This window comes from Salvelinus fontinalis, unplaced genomic scaffold, assembly GCF_029448725.1.
Source record: "Salvelinus fontinalis isolate EN_2023a unplaced genomic scaffold, ASM2944872v1 scaffold_0413, whole genome shotgun sequence".
NCBI classification, from domain to species: Eukaryota; Metazoa; Chordata; class Actinopteri; order Salmoniformes; family Salmonidae; genus Salvelinus; species Salvelinus fontinalis.
Genome location: NW_026600622.1, coordinates 4,124 through 24,754, shown reverse-complemented (window position 1 = coordinate 24,754; position 20,631 = coordinate 4,124). Strand labels below are relative to the sequence as shown.

The following is a 20,631-nucleotide window of genomic DNA, read 5'->3' as shown; positions in this document are numbered from 1 at the left end:
TAAGGGGCAGTTCCGGACTAAGGGGCAGCTCCGGACTAAGGGGCAGTACCAGGGTAAGGGGCAGTACCAGGGTCAGGGGCAGCTCCGAACTAAGGGGCAGTAACAGGGTAAGGGACAGCACCAGGATAAGGGGCAGCACCAGGCTGAGGGACTGCAGCTCCGGACTGAGGGACTGCAGCTCCGGACTGAGGGACGGCCCATGGCTGGCTGACGGATCTGGCTGCTCATGGCTAGCTGACGGATCTGGCTGCTCATGGCTAGCTGACGGATCTGGCTGCTCATGGCTGGCTGACGGATCTGGCTGCTCATGGCTGGCTGACGGATCTGGCTGCTCATGGCTGGCTGACGGATCTGGCTGCCCATGGCTGGCTGACGGATCTGGCTGCTCATGGCTGGCTGACGGATCTGGCTGCTCATGGCTGGCTGACGGATCTGGCTGCTCATGGCTGGCTGACGGATCTGGCTGCTCATGGCTGGCTGACGGATCTGGCTGCTCATGGCTAGCTGACGGATCTGGCTGCTCATGGCTAGCTGACGGATCTGGCTGCTCATGGCTAGCTGACGGATCTGGCTGCTCATGGCTAGCTGACGGATCTGGCTGCTCATGGCTAGCTGACTGATCTGGCTGCTCATGGCTGGCTGACGGATCTGGCTGCTCATGGCTAGCTGACGGATCTGGCTGCTCATGGCTAGCTGACGGATCTGGCTGCTCATGGCTAGCTGACGGATCTGGCTGCTCATGGCTAACTGACGGATCTGGCTGCTCATGGCTGACTGACGGATCTGGCTGCTCATGGCTGGCTGACGGATCTGGCTGCTCATGGCTAGCTGACAGCTCTGGCAGATCCTGTCTGGTTGGCGGCTCTGGCAGATCCTGTCTGGTTGGCGGCTCTGGCAGATCCTGTCTGGTTGGCGGCTCTGGCAGATCCTGTCTGGTTGGCGGCTCTGGCAGATCCTGTCTGGTTGGCGGCTCTGGCAGATCCTGTCTGGTTGGCGGCTCTGGCAGATCCTGTCTGGCGGGCGGCTCTAGCGGCTCCTGTCTGGCGGGCGACTCTAGCGGCTCCTGTCTGGCGGACGGCTCTGTAGGCTCATGGCAGACGGGCGGCTTTGCAGGCTCATGGCAGACGGGCGGCTTTGCAGGCTCATGGCAGACGGATGGCTCAGACGGCGCTGGGGAGACGGATGGCTCAGATGGCGCTGGGGAGACGGATGGCTCAGATGGCGCTGGGGAGACGGATGGCTCAGATGGCGCTTGGCAGACGGGCAGTTCAGGCATCGCTGTGCAGACGGCAGACTCCTGCCGGCTGAGGCGCACTGTAGGCCTGGTGCGTGGTGCCGGGACTGGTGGCACCGGGCTGGGGACACGCATCTCAGGGCTAGTGCGGGGAGCAGCAACAGGACGCACAGGACTCTGGGGACACACAGGAGGCTTGGTACGTGGTTTAGGCACTGGTGGTGAAGGGCTGGAGACACGCACCATATAGCTAGTGCGTGGAGGAGGCACTGGTGGTACTGGGTTGGGGCGGGGAGGTGGCGCCGGAAATACCGGACCGTGCAGGCGTACTGGCTCCCTTGAGCGCCGAGCCTGCCCAACCTTACCTGGTTGTATGCTCCCCGTCGCCTGACCAGTGCGGGGTGGTGGAATAACACGCACCGGCCTATGTAGGCGAACCGGGGACACCATGCGTAAGGCTGGTGCCATGTACGCCGGCCCGAGGAGACGCACTGGTGACCAGATGCGTTGGGCCGGCTTCATGACATACGGCTCAACGCTCAGTCTAGCCCGGCCGATACGTGGAGCTGAAATGTACCGAACCGGGCTATGCACGCGTACAGGAGACACCGTGCGCTCTACTGCGTAACACGGTGTCTGCCCGTACTCTCGCTCTCCACGGTAAGTACAGGGAGTAGGCGCAGGTTTCCTACCTGACTTCGCCACACTCCCTTTAAGGCCCACCCCCAAGAAATTTTTGGGTTGTACTCACGGGCTTCCAGCCTTGTCTCCGTGCTGCCTCCTCATATCGCCTCCTCTCGGCTTTAGCTGCCTCCAGCTCTTCACGAGGAAGGCGATATTCTCCCGGTTGTGCCCACGGCCCCTTACCATCCAGTATCTCCTCCCATGTCCACGAATCCTGTGTAGGTGGGTCCTGTTGCCGCTTTCCATGCCGCTTGGTCCTGTATTGGTGAGTAGTTCTGTCACGATCGTGTGGAGGATTGACGGACCAATACGCAGCTTTAGGAAAATAAGCCATCTCCTTTTTATTGACGAAGAAGGCAAATGAAACAAACACACTTACGAACTAAACAAAACAAGAAAACGATCGTGAAGCTAAACAACGATGTGCACACACTGGCTACAAACGTATCACATAGACAACTACTCACAACAAATGAAAGCCTATGGCTACCCTAAATAAGGCTCCCAATCAGAGACAACCGAAATCAGCTGTCTCTAATTGGGAACTCATTCCGGTAACCATAGACTCTCCTAGACAACTAAACATACATAGACAACGCTAGACACATGTACTCAACACAAACCCATATACTACACCCAACAACCCCTTTACCATAGAAACACCCAAAACCAACAAAACACAAACATTCCCCATGTCACACCCTGACCTAACTAAAATAATAAAGAAAACAAAGAATACTAAGGCCAGGGCGTGACAAGAATTCAAATATTTCAAAACAAGCATTCTGTTTGCAATAAGACACTAAAGTAAAACTGTAAAAGAAATCCTGAACTTTATGTCCTGAATACAAAGCGTTATGTTTGGGGCAAATCCAACACAACACATCACTCAGTACAACTTTTCCTGTTTTCAAGCATGGTGGTGACGGCATCATGTTATGGGTATGCTTGTCATTGGCAAGGACTAGGGAGTATTTTAGGATAAAAATAAACGGAATAGGGCTAAGCACAGGCAAAATCCTAGAAGAAAACCTGGTTCAGTCTGCTTTCCAACAGACACTGGGAGATGAATTCACCTGTCAGCAGGACAATAACCTAAAACAGAAGGCCGAATATACACTGGAGTAGCTTACCAAGACAACATTGAATGATCCTGAGTGACCAACTTACAGTTTTGACTTAAATCGGCTAGAAAAAATATGACAAGACATGAAAATGGCTGTCTAGCAATGATCAACAACCAACTTGACAGAGCTTGAATAATTTTTTAAAGAATAATGTCCAAATATTGTGCAATCCAGGTGTGCAAAGCTCTTAGAGACTTACCCTGTCACGACTTCCGCCGAAGTTGGCTCCCCTGCCTGTTCGGGCGGTGCTCGGCGGTCGTCGTCACCGTCCTACTAGCCGCCACCGATCCCTTTTTCGTTTGTCTGTTTGTGTTTTCTGATTATTTGCACCTGTGTTTTTTTTGTTACGTAATGAGCTTCCCTATATTTAGGAGTTTGACCCGCCCTTGTTTTGGGCGGGATTGTTTTTTGTTACGTGCGTTGTATGTTGGGTTGTTGCAAGTGTTTTTCTGCGCCCTGTATGTTCGGGCTTCATATTTTGTTAAGCAGTAAAAGGAATAGTTTTTCCAAGCGGCTCTCTCTCTGCATCTGATTCTTTTCACACCCTTTGACGATCGTGACAGAATCCCGCACCAAACATATGGAATCAGCAGGAGCAGCCGCGTCTCCTCTCCCATCAATGGAGGAACGAGTCCTCCATCACACCAGTGTTCTCCACAGAATTGGGTCAGCGATGGACCAAATGATGGAGAGGATGGATCGATGGGAGAGGAGTGGCCTTCCTACCTCATCTCCAGCACCAGTTGTGGTCGACGAGGGCACACGGCCGACCGGTGCTGGAGGAACTCTTCTGGGAGTCGGGAGGGCAGGCGGAACACTACTCGATCACCCCAGGTGAGTCAGCACCAGACTTACCCAGAGCTTTCTGTCAGTCATATGTATGTGTTAACCTCTTTCTCCGGGTTTTTTCCCTCTCTACAGCATAAGGCGCTAGTCGATTCAGGCGCAGCTGGGAATTTTATAAATCGGGGGCTCGCATTAAGACTAGGGATTCCTCTTGTGTCGTTAGACCTACCTTTCCCCATGCACTCCTTAGATAGCCGACCATTAGGGTCAGGGATGGTCAGGGAGGCCACGGTACCACTGGACATGGTAACGCAGGGTAGTCATAAGGAGCAGATTAGTCTGTTCCTTATCGACTCACCTGCGTTTCCAGTGGTGTTGGGAATTCCCTGGTTAGCCCAGCACAACCCGGTGATTTCCTGGCAACAGCGGGCTCTTAAGGGGTGGTCCGAGGAGTGTTCAGGCAGGTGTATAGGAGTTGCCGTCGGTGCGACTACGGTGGAGAGTCCAGACCAAGTTTCCACCGTGCGCATTCCCTCTGAATATGCCGATTTGGCTATCGCCTTCAATAAAAAGAAGGCGACCCAATTACCACCCCATCGTGGAGGGGACTGCGCGATAAACCTCCTGGAGAACGCTGCACTTCCTAGGAGTCACGTGTATCCTTTATCTCAGGCGGAGACAGCGGCTATGGAAACATATGTTACTGAATCACTGGGACAGGGATACATTTGGCCCTCCGCATCACCTGTCTCCTCGAGTTTCTTTTTTGTGAAGAAGAAGGATGGCGGTTTACGCCCGTGCATTGATTATCGAGGTCTAAATTCCATCACAGTGGGGTTTAGTTACCCACTACCTCTCATCGCTACGGCGGTGGAATCATTTCACGGGGCACGCTTCTTCACAAAATTGGACCTGAGGAGTGCGTATAATCTGGTGCGTATCCGTGGAGGAGATGAGTGGAAAACTGCATTTAGTACTACATCTGGCCATTATGAGTACCGCGTCATGCCATATGGGTTGAAAATGCTCCAGCTGTCTTTCAATCCTTCGTAGATGAGATTCTCCGAGACCTGCTCGGGCAGGGAGCGGTAGTGTACATTGATGACATCTTGATCTACTCTGCCACACGCGCGGCGCATGTGTCTCTGGTGCGTAAGGTACTTGGGCGACTGCTGGAGCATGACCTGTATTGCAAGGCGGAGAAATGTGAGTTCTTCAAACAGGCCGTTTCCTTCCTGGGTTATTGTATTTCCACCTACGGGGTGGTGATGGAGGATGACCGCGTTACAGCCGTGCGTAATTGGCCGACTCCGACCACGGTGAAAGAGGTGCAGCGGTTTTTAGGGTTTGCCAATTACTACCGGAGGTTTATCCGGGGTTTTGGTCAGGTGGCTGCTCCCATTACCTCACTGCTGAGGGGAGGACCGGTGCGCTTGCGTTGGTCAGCAGAGGCGGACAGAGATTTCAGTCGTCTGAAGGAGCTGTTCACCAATGCGCCCGTGTTGGCGCATCCGGACCCCTCTTTAGCGTTCATAGTGGAGGTGGACGCGTCCGAGGCGGGGGTCGGGGCCGTGCTGTCCCAGCGCTCGGGCGTACCACCCAAGCTCCGCCCTTGTGCTTTCTTTTCGAGGAAGCTCGATACGGCGGAGCGAAACTATGACGTGGGGGACCGGGAGTTGTTAGCTATAGTCAAAGCTCTGAAGGTGTGGAGACATTGGCTTGAGGGGGCGAAACACCCTTTTCTCATCTGGACTGACCATCGTAATCTCGAGTACATCCGGGAAGCGAGGAGACTAAATCCGCGTCAGGCTAGATGGGCCATGTTTTTCACTCGGTTTCAGTTCACCATCTCGTACCGACCAGGCTCCCAAAACACCAAAGCTGACGCACTGTCCCGTCTCTATGATACCGAGGAGCGGTCCGTTGAGCCAACTCTCATCATTCCACCTTCATGTCTCGTGGCACCGGTGGTATGGGAGGTGGACGCGGAGATAGAGAGAGCCTCACGTTTAGAGCAGACCCCCCCCAAATTGTCCAGCGGGGGTTCAGTACGTGCCGAGGGGGGTCCGGGATAAGCTAATCCGTTGGGCTCATACTCTCCCCTCCTTGGGTCATCCTGGCATCGAGAAGACAGTGCGGAGCCTTAGAGGAAGATACTGGTGGCCCACGTTGGTTAAGGACGTGAGATTTTATGTCTCCTCCTGCTCGGTGTGCGCTCAGAGCAAGGCTCCTCGGCACTTCCCTAGAGGGAAGTTACAGCCCCTCCCCGTTCCACAACGGCCGTGGACACACTTATCGGTGGACTTTCTTACCGATCTTCCCCCGTCCCAGGGAAGTACTACGATTTTGGTCGTTGTGGATCGGTTCTCTAAGTCCTGCCGTCTCATCACGTTGCCCGGTCTCCCTACGGCCCTGCAGACTGCGGAAGCCTTGTTTACCCATGTCTTCCGGCACTATGGGGTGCCTGAGGACATCGTTTCTGATCGGGGCCCCCAATTCACGTCCAGAGTTTGGAGGGCGTTTATGGAAAGACTGGGGGTCTCGGTCAGCTTGACCTCGGGTTTTCACCCCGAGAGTAATGGGCAGGTGGAGCGCGTAAACCAGGATGTGGGCAGGTTTCTGCGGTCATATTGCCGGGACCGGCCTGGTGAGTGGGCGAGGTATGTTCCTTGGGCTGAGCTCGCTCAGAACTCCCTCCGCCACTCCTCAACGAACATGTCCCCGTTTGAGTGTGTGTTAGGTTACCAGCCGGTCCTGGCCCCATGGCATCAGAGTCAGACCGAGGCTCCTGTGGTAGAGGAATGGGTACAGCGCTCCAATGACACCTGGAAAGCTGTCCAGGAATCGCTAAGGTTAGCAGGACAACGGCAGAAGAGGAGCGCTGACCAGCACCGCAGTGAGGCCCCCGTGTTCACACCGGGGGACAGGGTCTGGCTCTCGACCCGAAACCTGCCTCTCCGCCTGCCCTGTCGGAAGCTGGTGCCGCAGTGTGTGGGGCCGTTTAAAGTCCTGAGGAGAATAAACGAGGTGTGTTATAGGTTACAACTTCCTAGGTATTACCGTATTAACCCCTCGTTTCATGTGTCTCTCCTCAGGCCGGTGGTGGCTGGTCCCCTGCAAGAAAGTGAGGTGCCTGAGGTCCCTCCACCCCCTCTGGAGATCGAGGGGTCCCCGGCGTACACAGTACGTGCCATTCTGGACTCGAGACGCCGGGTGAGGGGCCTACAGTACCTCGTGGACTGGGAGGGGTACGGTCCGGAGGAGAGATGCTGGGTTCCGGTGGGGGACATTTTAGATCCTTCTCTTCTGAGAGATTTCCACCGCCTCCACCCGGATCGCCCGGCACCTCGCCCTCCGGGTCGTCCTCGGGGACGGTGGCGGCGCGCTGCGGGAGCCGCGCGTCAGGAGGGGGGTAATGTCACGACTTCCGCCGAAGTTGGCTCCCCTGCCTGTTCGGGCAGTGCTCGGCGGTCGTCGTCACCGTCCTACTAGCCGCCACGGATCCCTTTTTCGTTTGTCTGTTTGTGTTTTCTGATTATTTGCACCTGTGGTTTTTTTGTTACGTAATGAGCTTCCCTATATTTAGGAGTTTGACCCGCCCTTGTTTTGTGCGGGATTGTTTTTTGTTACGTGCGTTGTATGTTGGGTTGTTGCAAGTGTTTTTCTGCGCCCTGTATGTTCGGGCTTCATATTTTGTTAACCTGTCTAGGATCAGCGTGGCGCTAGCGGCACACCCCCCCCCCCCCCCCACTGAAAAACCAGTGCCGCGAAATTCAAAAAAAATATTTTTTTAAAATATTTAACTTTCACACATTAAAGTCCAATACAGCTAATGAAAGACACAGATCTTGTGAATCCAGTCAACATTTCCGATTTTTAAAATGTTTTACAGGGAAGACACAATATGTAAAGATGTACATCTATTACCTAAAAACACATTAGCATAATCCACCATCTTTTATTTGTCCACCAACACCAGTAGCCATCACCAATTCGGCTAAACTAAGATATTTATAGCCCCTAACCAACAAAAAAACTCATTAGATGACAGTCTGATAACATATTTATGGTATGGGATAGGTTTTGTTAGAAAAAAGTGCATATTTCAGGTAGATGGCATAGTTTACAATTGCACCCACCATCACAAATGGACTAGAATAATTACAATGAGCAACGTGTTTACCTAACTACTAATCATCAAACATTTCGTAAAAATACACAGCATACACGAATCGAAAGACACAGATCCTGTGAATACAGACAATATTTCAGATTTTCTAAGTGTCTTACAGCGAAAACACAATAAATCGTTATATTAGCATAGCACATAGCACATAGCAGCCCAGCATTGATTCTAGCCAAAGTGGGCGATAACGTCAACATCGCCAAAAATATATTAATTTTTTCACTAACCTTCTCAGAATTCTTCAGATGACACTCCTGTAACATCATATTACACAATCCATATAGAGTTTGATCGAAAATGTTTATATTTAGCCACCAAAATCATGGTTAGACAATGTGAAATGTAGCTCAGCTGGTCAGAAAATGTCCTTGCGCCACTTAGACAGTGATCTACTCTTATACATAAATACTCATAAACGTGACTAAAAAATATAGGGTGGACAGGGATTGATAGACAATTTAATTCTTAATACAATTGCGTTATTACATTTTTTAATTTATCCTTACTTTTCAATACAGTTTGCGCCAAGCGAAGCTACGTCAAAAAACATGGCGTCCTAAGCCACTAAAATGTTTCGACAGAAACACGATTTATCATAATAAAAATGTCCTACCTTGAGCTGTTCTTCCATCAGTATCTTGGGCAAAGGATCCTTTCTTGGGAGAAATCGTCTTTTGGTGGAAAGCTGTCCTCTTGCCATGTGGAAATGTCAACTGCGTTCGGGATGAACTGAAAAGCGTGCCCAACTTTTCACATCGTTGCAAAAATAAATGTCCCAAAATCGCACTAAACGGATATAAATTGCTATAAAACGCCTTAAATTAACTACCTTATGATGTTTTTAACTCCTAAAACGAGTGAAAAGATGACCGGAGAAATATAACAGGCTAAACTAACGCTTGGAACAGGTGCGCGCCGGTGTCCTCTAGGCTCATGACGCAGCTCCCAAAGAATGACTAGCTTCAGGGTTTTTTCATTTGTAGGGCCTGTGAACGCGCAATCGACCCCGTTGGAATCGTCATCACGTAAAGGCATCCAGGGGAAGACGTAAGAAGTGTCCGTATAGTCATAGCAACGACAGTGCCCTTTTAAATGACTTCAGAAGAGTGGCCAACATTTCTCAAATCTGACTCCATGTCAGGGAAATTGCTGTAGAATGGGCTCTGTTCCACTTAGAGACAAAATTTCAACTCCTATAGAAACTATAGACTGTTTTCTATCCAATAATAATAATAATATGCATATTGTACGATCAAGGATTTTGTGGGAAGCCGTTTCAAAAATTACCCAATTAGCATAAATAGTCTAAACAGCGCCCCCATCCCCAACAGGTTTAAGCAGTAAAAGGAATAGTTTTTCCAAGCGGCTCTCTCTCTGCGTCTGATTCTTTTCACACCCTTTGACGATCGTGACATACCCAGAATGGTTCACAGCTGTAATCGCTGACAAAAGTGATTCTAACATGTATTGGCTCAGGGGTGTGAATACTACAGTATGTAAATTAGATATTTCTGTATTTCCTTTTCAATAAATGTGCAAAAAATTCTAAAAACACGTTTTCACTTTGTCATTATGAGGTATTGTGTGTAGATGGGTGAGAAAAATATAAAATTAATCAATTTTGAATTCAGGCTGTAACACAACGAAATGTGGAATAAGTCAAGACGTATGAATACTTTGTGAAGGCACTGTATGTCATTTTAAATGTGCTCTGGCTGTGTATAAGGGGCTACACTCTTCTGACCTAGAAGTTATATGTGGTTTGAGCTGAATATAGGTGCATGAGGGGAGAATGTTTCAGTCTTCATTATTGCTGTACTTACTGCTTTCCGTGGAAGGACATCAATTCATGGAGTTTGCTAGTAAACACTTCAAAACTTCCCATAGCAATCTGAGCGAAACGAAGAAGTCCAAGGTGTTCTCTGCGCACACAAACAAAGAACGACGAAGGACACGTCGCCTCTCAACTGCCTCTGAAAAGGGTTTTGTTCAAAGGATGAGACAGTGGAATGTCTGGTGTATTCAGAATTCTGCAAAGGTGTACAACAGTCATCTTAGTGCCAACTAACTCCACATCTACTGACCCTGGTGCACTGAGACCGAGGCCTAGATTCAATCCCATCGCCGCTCTTTATAGCTATGCCTCATTTTAAGGCAAAGTTACCGGCGGGCGCGGAGATCGCATCCAAAGTAAACGCGGCAGATGTCGGCTCGATCGTAAATTACCTTTAAATGTCAGTCTAATATAGGGCTTAATGGTGATGAGCAGGATGAGTGATAAAGAGGATTCAAACTCTAACAGAGACACTAGATCTCACAGAGAAAGAGATATTATGACTTATCTTCATCTCTTGGGTCTTGTAAGGGTAAATGAACTAAGCATTTGCACCAGTTTTGAAGTATAAATATTGATTACTGTTTAATTACAGTTTACTACTATTTATAACTATCTGCAGAGCAACGTCTTTACAGTAACTCACTACACAAACCTAATGGTTGACTGTTGATTCCTCATGCCAAGTCTTTGACTAGCTCAACTACTACACCAGACTGGAGACAATGGAGCTGGGAGTCAGCTCCATATGAGTTACATGTGGCCATCACACAGCCAGATTTGCCTTACAGATTGATCTGTTAAAACAGCCAGGTCACTCAAGATCCACTTTGAAATCCAACGTCTGTCCAGGTGCCCAGGACATCAGGGGATATCTTTAAAAAAAAAAAAATCCATTAGGGCCAGCGGTGAGCATTATTACCATCTCATGTGTTCAGTCCCAGTGATAGGCACTCATTTTATCTTTTTTTGATTTAAACCTATACCAAAATTGAACCATTAACTTAACCATTCAGAATCAATGCCTACACTTAACCAGCTGTGAGGTGTCAGCGACAGCGGCGGTGCAACCCAGGGTGCAACTGCAGCAGGAGGAGCAACCCAGGGTGCAACTGCAGCAGGAGGAGCAACCCAGGGTGCAACTGCAGCAGGAGGAGCAACCCAGGGTGCAACTGCAGCAGGAGGAGCAACCCAGGGTGCAACTGCAGCAGGAGGAGCAACCCAGGGTGCAACTGCAGCAGGAGGAGCAACCCAGGGTGCAACTGCAGCAGGAGGAGCAACCCAGGTTGTCCAAAACACCTCGAAATGTGCCGTTTGGAGCCCTTTCAAAATTTGACTTCTGGAGTAAACTGGACAGACGTCAGCATCTGAAGTCAAATTGGTCAAACTGTGAGATTTTGTTGGTTAAATGGCAGAGCCAGGGCCCCACCTGCTTGCCTGCCTGCCATGAAATGTGTGTGTATGTGTGTGTGTGTGTGTGTGTGTGTGTGTGTGTGTGCGTGCGTGCGTGCGTGCGCGTGTGTGTGCACATCAATCTCCATCATGTTGCTGAGTGTAACAGCCTGCCTGTCAGACCCATGTGGTGGCAAGCTGTGAAGGTCTGCTAATAGACTTTTACATAATAAACCCTAGAAGTGCCCTGTGCACACCTGATGGGAGAACTTTCATTATTTCATAAGATAAAGGGTTACCAAAATGCTTCTAAATACTTGGAAGGTTTGGTAGGAATGCATTTAAACATACATTTGTTTGATTTTATCATGGCTATTGCTACGCATACAAGCAGAAGGCTGGTAGTAGAATCAGAGTTATATAAGGGTAATCAGAGCAGATAATGTAAATACAGTCTGCAACCCTTATTTCAGCTAAAATGATTCAAGACAGTTCACTTGAATTTAATTAAGAGTGTTATAGAGCTTTATGAACCAACTCTCCTTCTCCCACTCCGTAGGCCTTTGCTCTGCAACTGATCTCCTCCATTCTCGTTTCCCTATCCTCTCCTCTGCTCTCTCCTCCTCTCTCTCTACCTATCCTCTCATTCAGTGTGTTGGGACCAGTAATGTGAGTCGGCATCCGTGAGGGAAGCCGCAGGCTGGGCGCGGCCAAGTCCCCACCCCCCTCGTCCCTGAATGCGACGCAGCTGCTTTTCCGAACCCAACCGCTTGAGTCCATTCATCCTGAGAGCGAACAAAACAGTGGCTATTTATTAGAATACTTGTTTTGTATTGTTCTGCACCAAACAAAAGAGGCTTCATTGTGTAAGAAGCAAACCCCTTTCACCGAGAGAAACAATAACTTGAAATGGTATTTTAGAGTATATAATAAATGTCATTTCTTCTTGTCTCTCGCCTCAGTGTGTGTTGAGTGGTGGGTTTGGGCACCGGGCACGGATGGCACCGACAGCGGCTAGAGTTTAGTGGGGATGGCGGTCTTACAATAAGCTTTGGAGGGTTTAGGACGGCGTTAAGAGGAGGGGGAAGGAATATTCTCATACTTCACTGGCTACGATATGAGGGACGACCAGGGAGACTTGCGTCAATTTGCATAACCTCGGCTCTTTTACACACAAGGAGGTTGGTTAGTCTCTCTTTCCCTTGACGCGTCTTAATTTTCCGGTTGCTGTTGTAGAAATACCTTTTAGATATGTATTATGTAGAACTTAAATATTTTGTGTTTGAAAACTGTTAGTGTGCGTGGGTGTGTAACAATATGGTTTATGGTGAGTTAAGATAGTTAAATAGAATAAATTGCAACTTTTGGTTCGTCAGTCCATGTACACCGTTGACCCTTAACCCAACGCAGATAAACTATAATCATTTTGTTTGTGTATTGTTCAATTGAATTTGAAGCAAATGCGAGTCTCCGTGCTTCGGAGAGTCTTGGAATGAGTGCGTAATGAACACCAGACCCAATAACGCATGCGCTACGCGCTCTCGTCTCTTTACAATTACTCCTAGCTGGATTTTGCCTATTCTTCATTAGAGATATGTTAATTGAACGTAGAGGGTGGGCAGAAATGTATCAACAGATAAAGCAGCTTTCCGGATCTCTGTCGCTGAAACAGGTGTTTTCATATGATAGCCGGGTCAGTTAATAAAAACACAAACAGACTACAGATGACTATGTCATGCCCGATAAACAACCAACTATAACACATTTGCTATAACACCTGGTTGTATAAGCGTTATCGGACGGTTCACACTTTAATGTCAGTCCTGTGGAAGTCAACTATAATAAATTATTTTCATTCAACATAAACATTTATCAAAAACGCAACGTCTATAAATCGAGTTGGTGTGCAGGCTGATTCAAAATGGTGTGCAAAATGCTTCCAACCCTTCATATTGTAAGCATGTTAAATTCAACAATCTCCCTAGTTCAAGAGTCTTTACGCGCAAGACCTGCAGTACTCCCCGTAACAGGCGCAAAAATGAACGGTTTAATACGTAGCCTCACTAGCGGTCCTGGGGGGGGGGGCAGGGGGGGCCAGTGCCCCTGTGACAACAATTTCGGACTCTCTTGTGGCCCTCCTAAATGTGGAGTATGAAATAATTTTTACATAACTAATTTTTGCTATCTTTTTACATCCGTAATTAGACAGTAGCAACGATGATGATTATGAACATGGTCTTCTGCCTGCAATGCAGTGAAGAAAACGATATGACAACAATAATGTCTAATGTAACTGGCCCCTTTAACAGTACAACTGGCCCCAGCTTGGTCTAGAACCGCCACTGCGTAGCCTGACCTGAAACTGGATCCTTCCCAATGTTGTTTTGATTGATTAATATCAAATGATAGAAAATAATTAGGCACCGATAATACACGAAACAAAACAACATCCAATCTATAGGATCCTATGATTACCATTTCCAAACTGCATGCTGTGGATTAAGCACCTTTCCCCTGTAGAAATCTACATATAAAGTAGTGACAGAGTACCAGACAAATAACTATAATAACGCGGACGGGGATGAAAGTAACGACCTGCTTTGGGGACAGCGGGCAACGTCTCTGTTCTCCTACCTCCTCAGGGCATTCATGTCAAGGACATGATATTGCAAGAGTGATAGGTAAACCTAATTTTGCTTTATTTCTTTGGGCAAAGGTGGCAGTTTAGTCTTAATTCAATAGCTGATGGCAGCGTGGTCCACCAATATCACTCGTTAATCAGAATACAATTCAAATCAAAGAAAGAAAGAAAATAACGAGTATTGTTCTAGGCTGGTTGAGGGGGCTGGATAACTGCTGTGACCCTTGCCCCCGCGCGTGCACCTGCAGCGGCGGGTGTGGAGCGTTTCATAAAGAAGTGGGGAGAATTCTAAAGCGCGAGGCGAGGGATCGAGAATGACAGGGAAAGTAAATATGACCCAAGAGGGTCGCACTGCGTTTCCAAAGGCTAATCCCTCACTGACGATGTTCAACGCCGGTTTCCCTTTGCTTTCAGGCTGTTTGAATTGTGTCTGATTTCTATAACAGGCATTTTGAGATTATGTTAACGAGAATAAAAAACATTTAGCCTATCATTGTAATATTGAATACATGTCAGAATAATAGGTAATAATAATTATAGTAGCCTACCAATAATAATAATGATAATAATAATACAAATAATTCAGATTGTCATTGCCTTGATGAAAAACGTGTTCAGCTCACCATGTCAGCGCATATGTCATTTCGATCATTTCTAATTCCTTTCATCTGACCTTTTGGCTAAATGAAATTAATCTGAAAAATAGCCAAAAATAACCTTAAGTATGTCTACATGTTCCAGAAAGATTTACGTCGATGTTCAAATATGCTCTTCAAAAACAGGGGAAGTTCACACACCTTATAGAAGAATATATATATATATATATATATTTTTTTTTTTTTTTTACCTTTATTTAACTAGGCAAGTCAGTTAAGAACAAATTCTTATTTTCAATGATGGCCTAGGAACAGTGGGTTAACTGCCTGTTCAGGGGCAGAACGACAGATTTGTACCTTGTCAGCTTGGGGATTTGAACTTGCAACCTTTCGGTTACTAGTCCAACGCTCTAACCACTAGGCTACCCTGCCGCCCCATATATATACACTTCAACACATTTTCTCCTGTGGGTTATTTTAATGGATCGCTAAACCAAAGATCAGACAACAGATCATGGTTTATTACAGCAAAACTCTATTTTCATCCTATTAGAATATGTTAAATTGCAATAATAATTCAATGTAATTAGCCTATAGGCCTGTGAAGGTAATTCAATGGCATGTTAGTGTTATCACAAATTTAAGATTAGGCTATAATGTCCAAAACCTGTCTCTGTGGATTATGTGCTTTCTTATTCATCGAAACTATATCTAGACCTAAATGAGTTTACCGATGATAACAGGCCTATGATCGTGTGTTATTATACGCTATAATGTAGCCCTATTATTATTATGCTTCATATTTGTTATTATTAGGCTACAAATGTCCTTGTCGGTATTACAATAGTAGGCCTAGTTGCTGTAGCCAGGTAGCAACAGTTGTGATGTGAAGTCAAAAGGGAGGCTCATATTTATTTCGATTTTATCTAGGAAGAGTGGTATCAGTGCGCTCTATGTTGGCGCGCTTGTGTCAGTAGCCCATTCTCGACGTGTCCAACGTGTCACATCTCCAAAAAGATCTAATCTTTGAGCGTAAACCATGAGACCTGGGTCGCCGGTCACCATTGTGAGATCCCTTAACCATATTACAGAACACAGAGGGATAGATAGGTCTACATCTGAATAATCCCGGTCACGTGTTGGAGGCTATATCAACCTAATTAAAAGCAACGAACAATGATTAAATCGTTAGCCTCGCCGCGGGGAATGAGTATGTTGTTTGCCTTTCAATTAGCCGCTGATTGGGCCTTTCACGGGAGGTCAGCTATGGAATGTGAATTATATGTGCACGGATTGAGCCTTGTAAACTATGTATATATAGGCTTAGTCCTAAAACTATTAGCTCAATCGTGCAATTAAAAATACAGCACTGCCATTAGCTTGCGTGGTGTTTCCACATCTTTAAATAAAACGAATTATGGTTTAGTTTCTATCACCGAGCCTATAACTTGTCAGATAATTATTTACATTGATGTCCATGTATGTTTACAAATGTCTTTGGGAAGTCTTATGGCAACAGTTCTGTGAACATCAGGCGCACAGTAGGCTCCCATGCTGTTCTCCTTCAGATGACAGCAATGACAGTCTGTATCTACAATCTGCCCCAGGTACTCAGTGTTGTGTTGTTGTTTTAGCCTCATTAACAGCTGATTAGAAATAGTGAAATCTCTTCATGCAGCCCACAACTCCATTGGCTTGTTCATAAAAGTATGACATCTGATGAAGCCATCCTTTAACGCACGGTTAGGTTGTGGTTAATGACGCAATAAAGTGTGTGTGTGAGTTGATGTGTGTGCGCGCGTGCGTGCGTGCGTGTGGCCATCTAATTGTCTATTGGCTTTCTAAATATGGCATACATGATGCAGGCAACACTCACAATTTTACCTAAAATGCATTAAACAAAAGTAGCCTATGACAATTTCTCTAGCTTTTAAAACGTAGAGGTGGTAGGGGGTAACTGCCCCTCCCCCCCTATAATACACATCAAGACCACAAGATGTCACCAAATTATTTTCCCAACATTTTCCCTGGCTGTCACTGTTCTTGCTGGGGGGGGGGGGGGGGGGGGGGATCCTCTGTCATCACAACTTCTGGAGAAAATCAAATGTTTTGATATTTTGAAAAAGTTCCAATGAAGTTAGATCTCTTTTTTTTTAATTAAATATTCAAGTAGGAAAGCCTTCAGATAAATATTCCACTTGTTTAGAGATAAAAATGGTGATAATCTTTTTTGTAAAGTGGTAATATGTTGGATGAGTGTATTTGGGGCCACTCCCCCCCCACCTACTCCCAACAAGGGAGTAACTGCCCCCTGGGGGATAGTTACCCCTTTATGGTTATGAATGTGTTTCTACCTGTCATTTAGACAATGACTAGCCCAGTTAGTGCTAGTTTATGCTAACTTGCTAGCTAGCAACTTCACTAGACATAAATGCGAGCCAGCTAGCTAGCTAGTTAGCATAAGCTGCTAGTACTAGCTAGCAACCTTACTACCAGATCGTCTAAGGTAAAATACACAAAAAAAGATAACGTAGCTTAATTTCAGTAGTAAATGTTTCCGCTAGGGTCTGATAACTACAGTTAATACAACTTTAGAGCCTATTAGCTATTTTACACAGCATTTCATGTGTAAAGAGAGAGCTTTCAATTGGCATCTCTCCCCTGTTATTAAATGTTATATTCCAATGTTATTTAATGTTATTATTTATATTCCATTCAATATTATATTCCAATGAATTTTATATGAACTAAAAAACGACAATTGAAAACCTTTTGCTCCTGAATGACATTTTAAAGACTGCTGGGCTTTAAAATCTTGCATTTTTAAAATAATATTTAATGCAGTTGTACATAATAGATTATTTGGAAAAGGAACACCAATGAAAGAACAAATTCAATTAATGTGCAGGTGAGTTAAAAAGAGGACTTTACATCAAATCTCCTCTTAGTGCAGATATTAATGGTGCTTTACTTATCTCCCTTTATAGTTTCTTCTCTTAAGCATGACCTTTTCCACATAACAATTTTTTTATCCAAATGTAGCTTTTTTTGTGGCAGCAATTAGACATTGTTCTTAAGGGGGCTAGTTACCCCCTATTACCCTATAGGCCTAGACAGTATAATGGCTATGCGGTTGAATAACTTTTAGGCTAGAAGTCTATTATTGACAATGGCAAACGGACTCAGATTTCATGCCCCCGCAATGTTATCCACCATGTTCCCCCAGTGTGTTCCTCTTTCACTAGCTCAGCGTCACCTGACTGAGCGCCATGCAAATCGCTCTGCTTCTAGAACGCCATTGGCCGCTCGTGGCTCATCTAACCGCTGTCAAGGCGCATCGTATGGCTGTCGCTTTATTAACTAACTTCTCAACTCTGACAGGGAAAGTGGCTCAACGGCACATTCTGTCAGTGGATGTGAACCAACAACCGGAGAGGAGATAAAACACACACAGAACATTTCTGAGACTCCCGCTTTCTTGGATTAGTAATTAAATTAACATTTCACTCATTTTGAGGTATAGGATTGTTGATCCCTCGTGTGTACCTGCTCTGCCAGACTCGCGCGCCGACTGAAACAGACATTTTTTTTCTCTATTGGTAGAAAGTTTGAAAAACAGGTGAATGTATAGCATGATGATGGAGACGGACCTCCATTCCCCTGGACCCCAAACGAACACAAATTCGGGGCAGACGGGACCAAACAGTGGGTCGAAAGCGAATCAGGACCGGGTGAAGCGTCCGATGAACGCGTTCATGGTGTGGTCCCGTGGGCAGCGGAGAAAGATGGCCCAGGAGAACCCCAAAATGCACAACTCCGAGATCAGCAAGCGGCTGGGCGCGGAGTGGAAGGTGATGACGGAAGCGGAGAAGAGACCCTTCATCGACGAAGCGAAGCGGTTACGAGCCATGCACATGAAGGAGCACCCGGATTACAAGTACAGACCAAGACGGAAGACCAAGACCCTGCTGAAAAAGGACAAATACTCTCTGGCTGGTGGCCTGCTCTCTGGGGCTGGCGGTGGTGGAATGGGTCTGGGGGTCGGGGTGGGTTCATCCGGGGTCGGCCAGAGGTTAGAGAGCCCCGGGTGCCACGGGGGCTCCGCCAGCTCAGGCTACACGCACATGAACGGCTGGGCGAACGGTGCGTACTCGGGGCAAGTGGCTGCAGCAGCTGCGGCCGCGGCGATGATGCAGGAGGCGCAGCTAGTTTACAGCCAGCACCCGGGCAGCGGGCACCACCACCACTCACACCACCACCACCACCCGCACAACCCCCAGCCCATGCACCGCTACGACATGTCGGCGCTCCAGTACAGCCCCATCTCGAACTCTCAGGGCTACATGAGCGCCTCTCCATCCGGCTACGGCGGGATCACCTACACACAGCACCAGAGCTCTGGCGTCTCTTCCTCGGCTGCCATGAGCACGTTAGGGTCGCTGGTGAAGTCAGAGCCGAGCGTAAGCCCTCCCGTTAGCACTCACTCCAGGGGCCCTTGCCCCGGAGACTTGAGAGAGATGATAAGCATGTATTTACCGACCGGAGAGCCCGGGGACCCGTCGGTGCAAAGTAGACTCCACGCATTGCCGCAGCATTACCAGAGTGCGACGACTGCGGTGAACGGAACGGTTCCGTTAACACATATATAGATTAAGCTATTCATAAGACTATGGAAACTGCAGACAGAATACAAAATAACATAACCAAATATTTACATATTTTTTTTAAATGATCACTGAACTAGGCCTACCTGCATTTTGTACAGAATGTTTATGGTGATGTTCTTGTAAATGAAAGGTTAATTAGCCTATCAATTTCGCCTTTTGGAGTATATACAGTCTCTTACTCACAGGATATGAGTTCAAATATTGGTTGTTGTGTTATAATTTTTACCTTTTTATTAAACCCACTTGTGGTTTAGGGCGATGCCAAATGAATGAATACATTTGGTTAACTATAACCGTATTAGTTTGGGTTCACTGTAAGTTATAGAATAATAAGATAACATGGTTTTCATAATCATAAAAATGTTTTCAAGATTGATATTTTCCCCATTTGATAATTACCCAAGCGTTTGTAAACATGTCCGTTTATACAATGTCTATTTATGATCATAATTATCTCTTTTAATTGTAATAATTATTGTAAATTGTGAATCATTTTAATATTTTAAAAGACTGATGCGTATTTGCTATTGTATAATTTACGAGGTGCAATTGCGCTGAAATACAATTAAAATGCATTTCACACATATGTTGCTCTGGTTCTACAAAAAAAGTCTTAGCTTGATTATTGTTCACTATCTTCGGTTGCAAATTACAATTTGAGTTGTCTTTAATTTGAAACCCACGAACATGATCAAAAAGTCGGACGCAAAGCTACGGATATGCTACAGTAAAATGTTGTTTTTTTTATAAGGGGAAAGTGTCTCTGGCAAACCCGTAACATTAAGCACGTTATTAAAATGCGTATCAACTAATAATATTACCTACGCATATCTGCTTATTTGTCCATTTGATTAAAAGAGGACGGTCGATCTATTCTCAGGGTTTGTATTTATGGGTTTATAATACTTTCTGTAAAGTCACTTGCAAGTTGTTACAATAAAACAGTGTCCACAGATTTCACCGAGAGACACAGTATTCCTATAGTCCTTCGGAATAAACATTTAGGATATGTGCGTCTCATATGACATGTTTTAATATACGGTCATGTGTGTTGGTGTTGCTGTTGATTCTATTCTATTCTTTTGAAGTGGTTTGATTATTTTCATGGCATTTAACTCCCATAGTAATTTGAGTTATGTCAGGCTACATGCAGTATAGTTTATTATACTTGTATTACTGACAAGACTATTCAGCAGCTAGTGGTTAGACAATAAGCCTGTTATAGTATAAGTTTAATTAATGTATGTTGTTAAAATGTGCAATGTATTATTCAAATAGCATATTATTATATATTTCTACATGACATAAAATACATTCTTATAGCCCATAGCCCTGTAAAAACAAGAGCAAAGCTGTTTCGAGTTGATATTTTTGGGCTGACTTTAGTGGCTTTTTGATAAACATCTTTTTCTCCAGGGATGAAACAGGCCTATGCCTGGACGTAATGCTTTTATTCCAAATAGCGATCACAATATGCCACAAGT

At 46.2% G+C, this 20,631-nt stretch overlaps 1 protein-coding gene across 1 annotated transcript; it reads left to right on the top strand.

The window, feature by feature from the left end:
* The first annotated feature begins 17,715 nt into the window (after positions 1-17,715).
* LOC129845966 (transcription factor Sox-1a-like) lies at positions 17,716-19,962 on the top strand. The gene has a single exon (XM_055913953.1). It carries the CDS (start codon positions 18,104-18,106, stop codon positions 19,127-19,129), a length of 1,026 nt encoding a protein of 341 aa, XP_055769928.1. The 5' UTR covers positions 17,716-18,103; the 3' UTR covers positions 19,130-19,962.
* Positions 19,963-20,631: the final 669 nt, after the last annotated feature.

Excerpts from the sequence above, each read along its gene's own strand:
- LOC129845966 (XM_055913953.1), top strand. The coding sequence starts at position 18,104 with ATGTATAGCATGATGATGGAGACGGACCTCCATTCCCCTGGACCCCAA.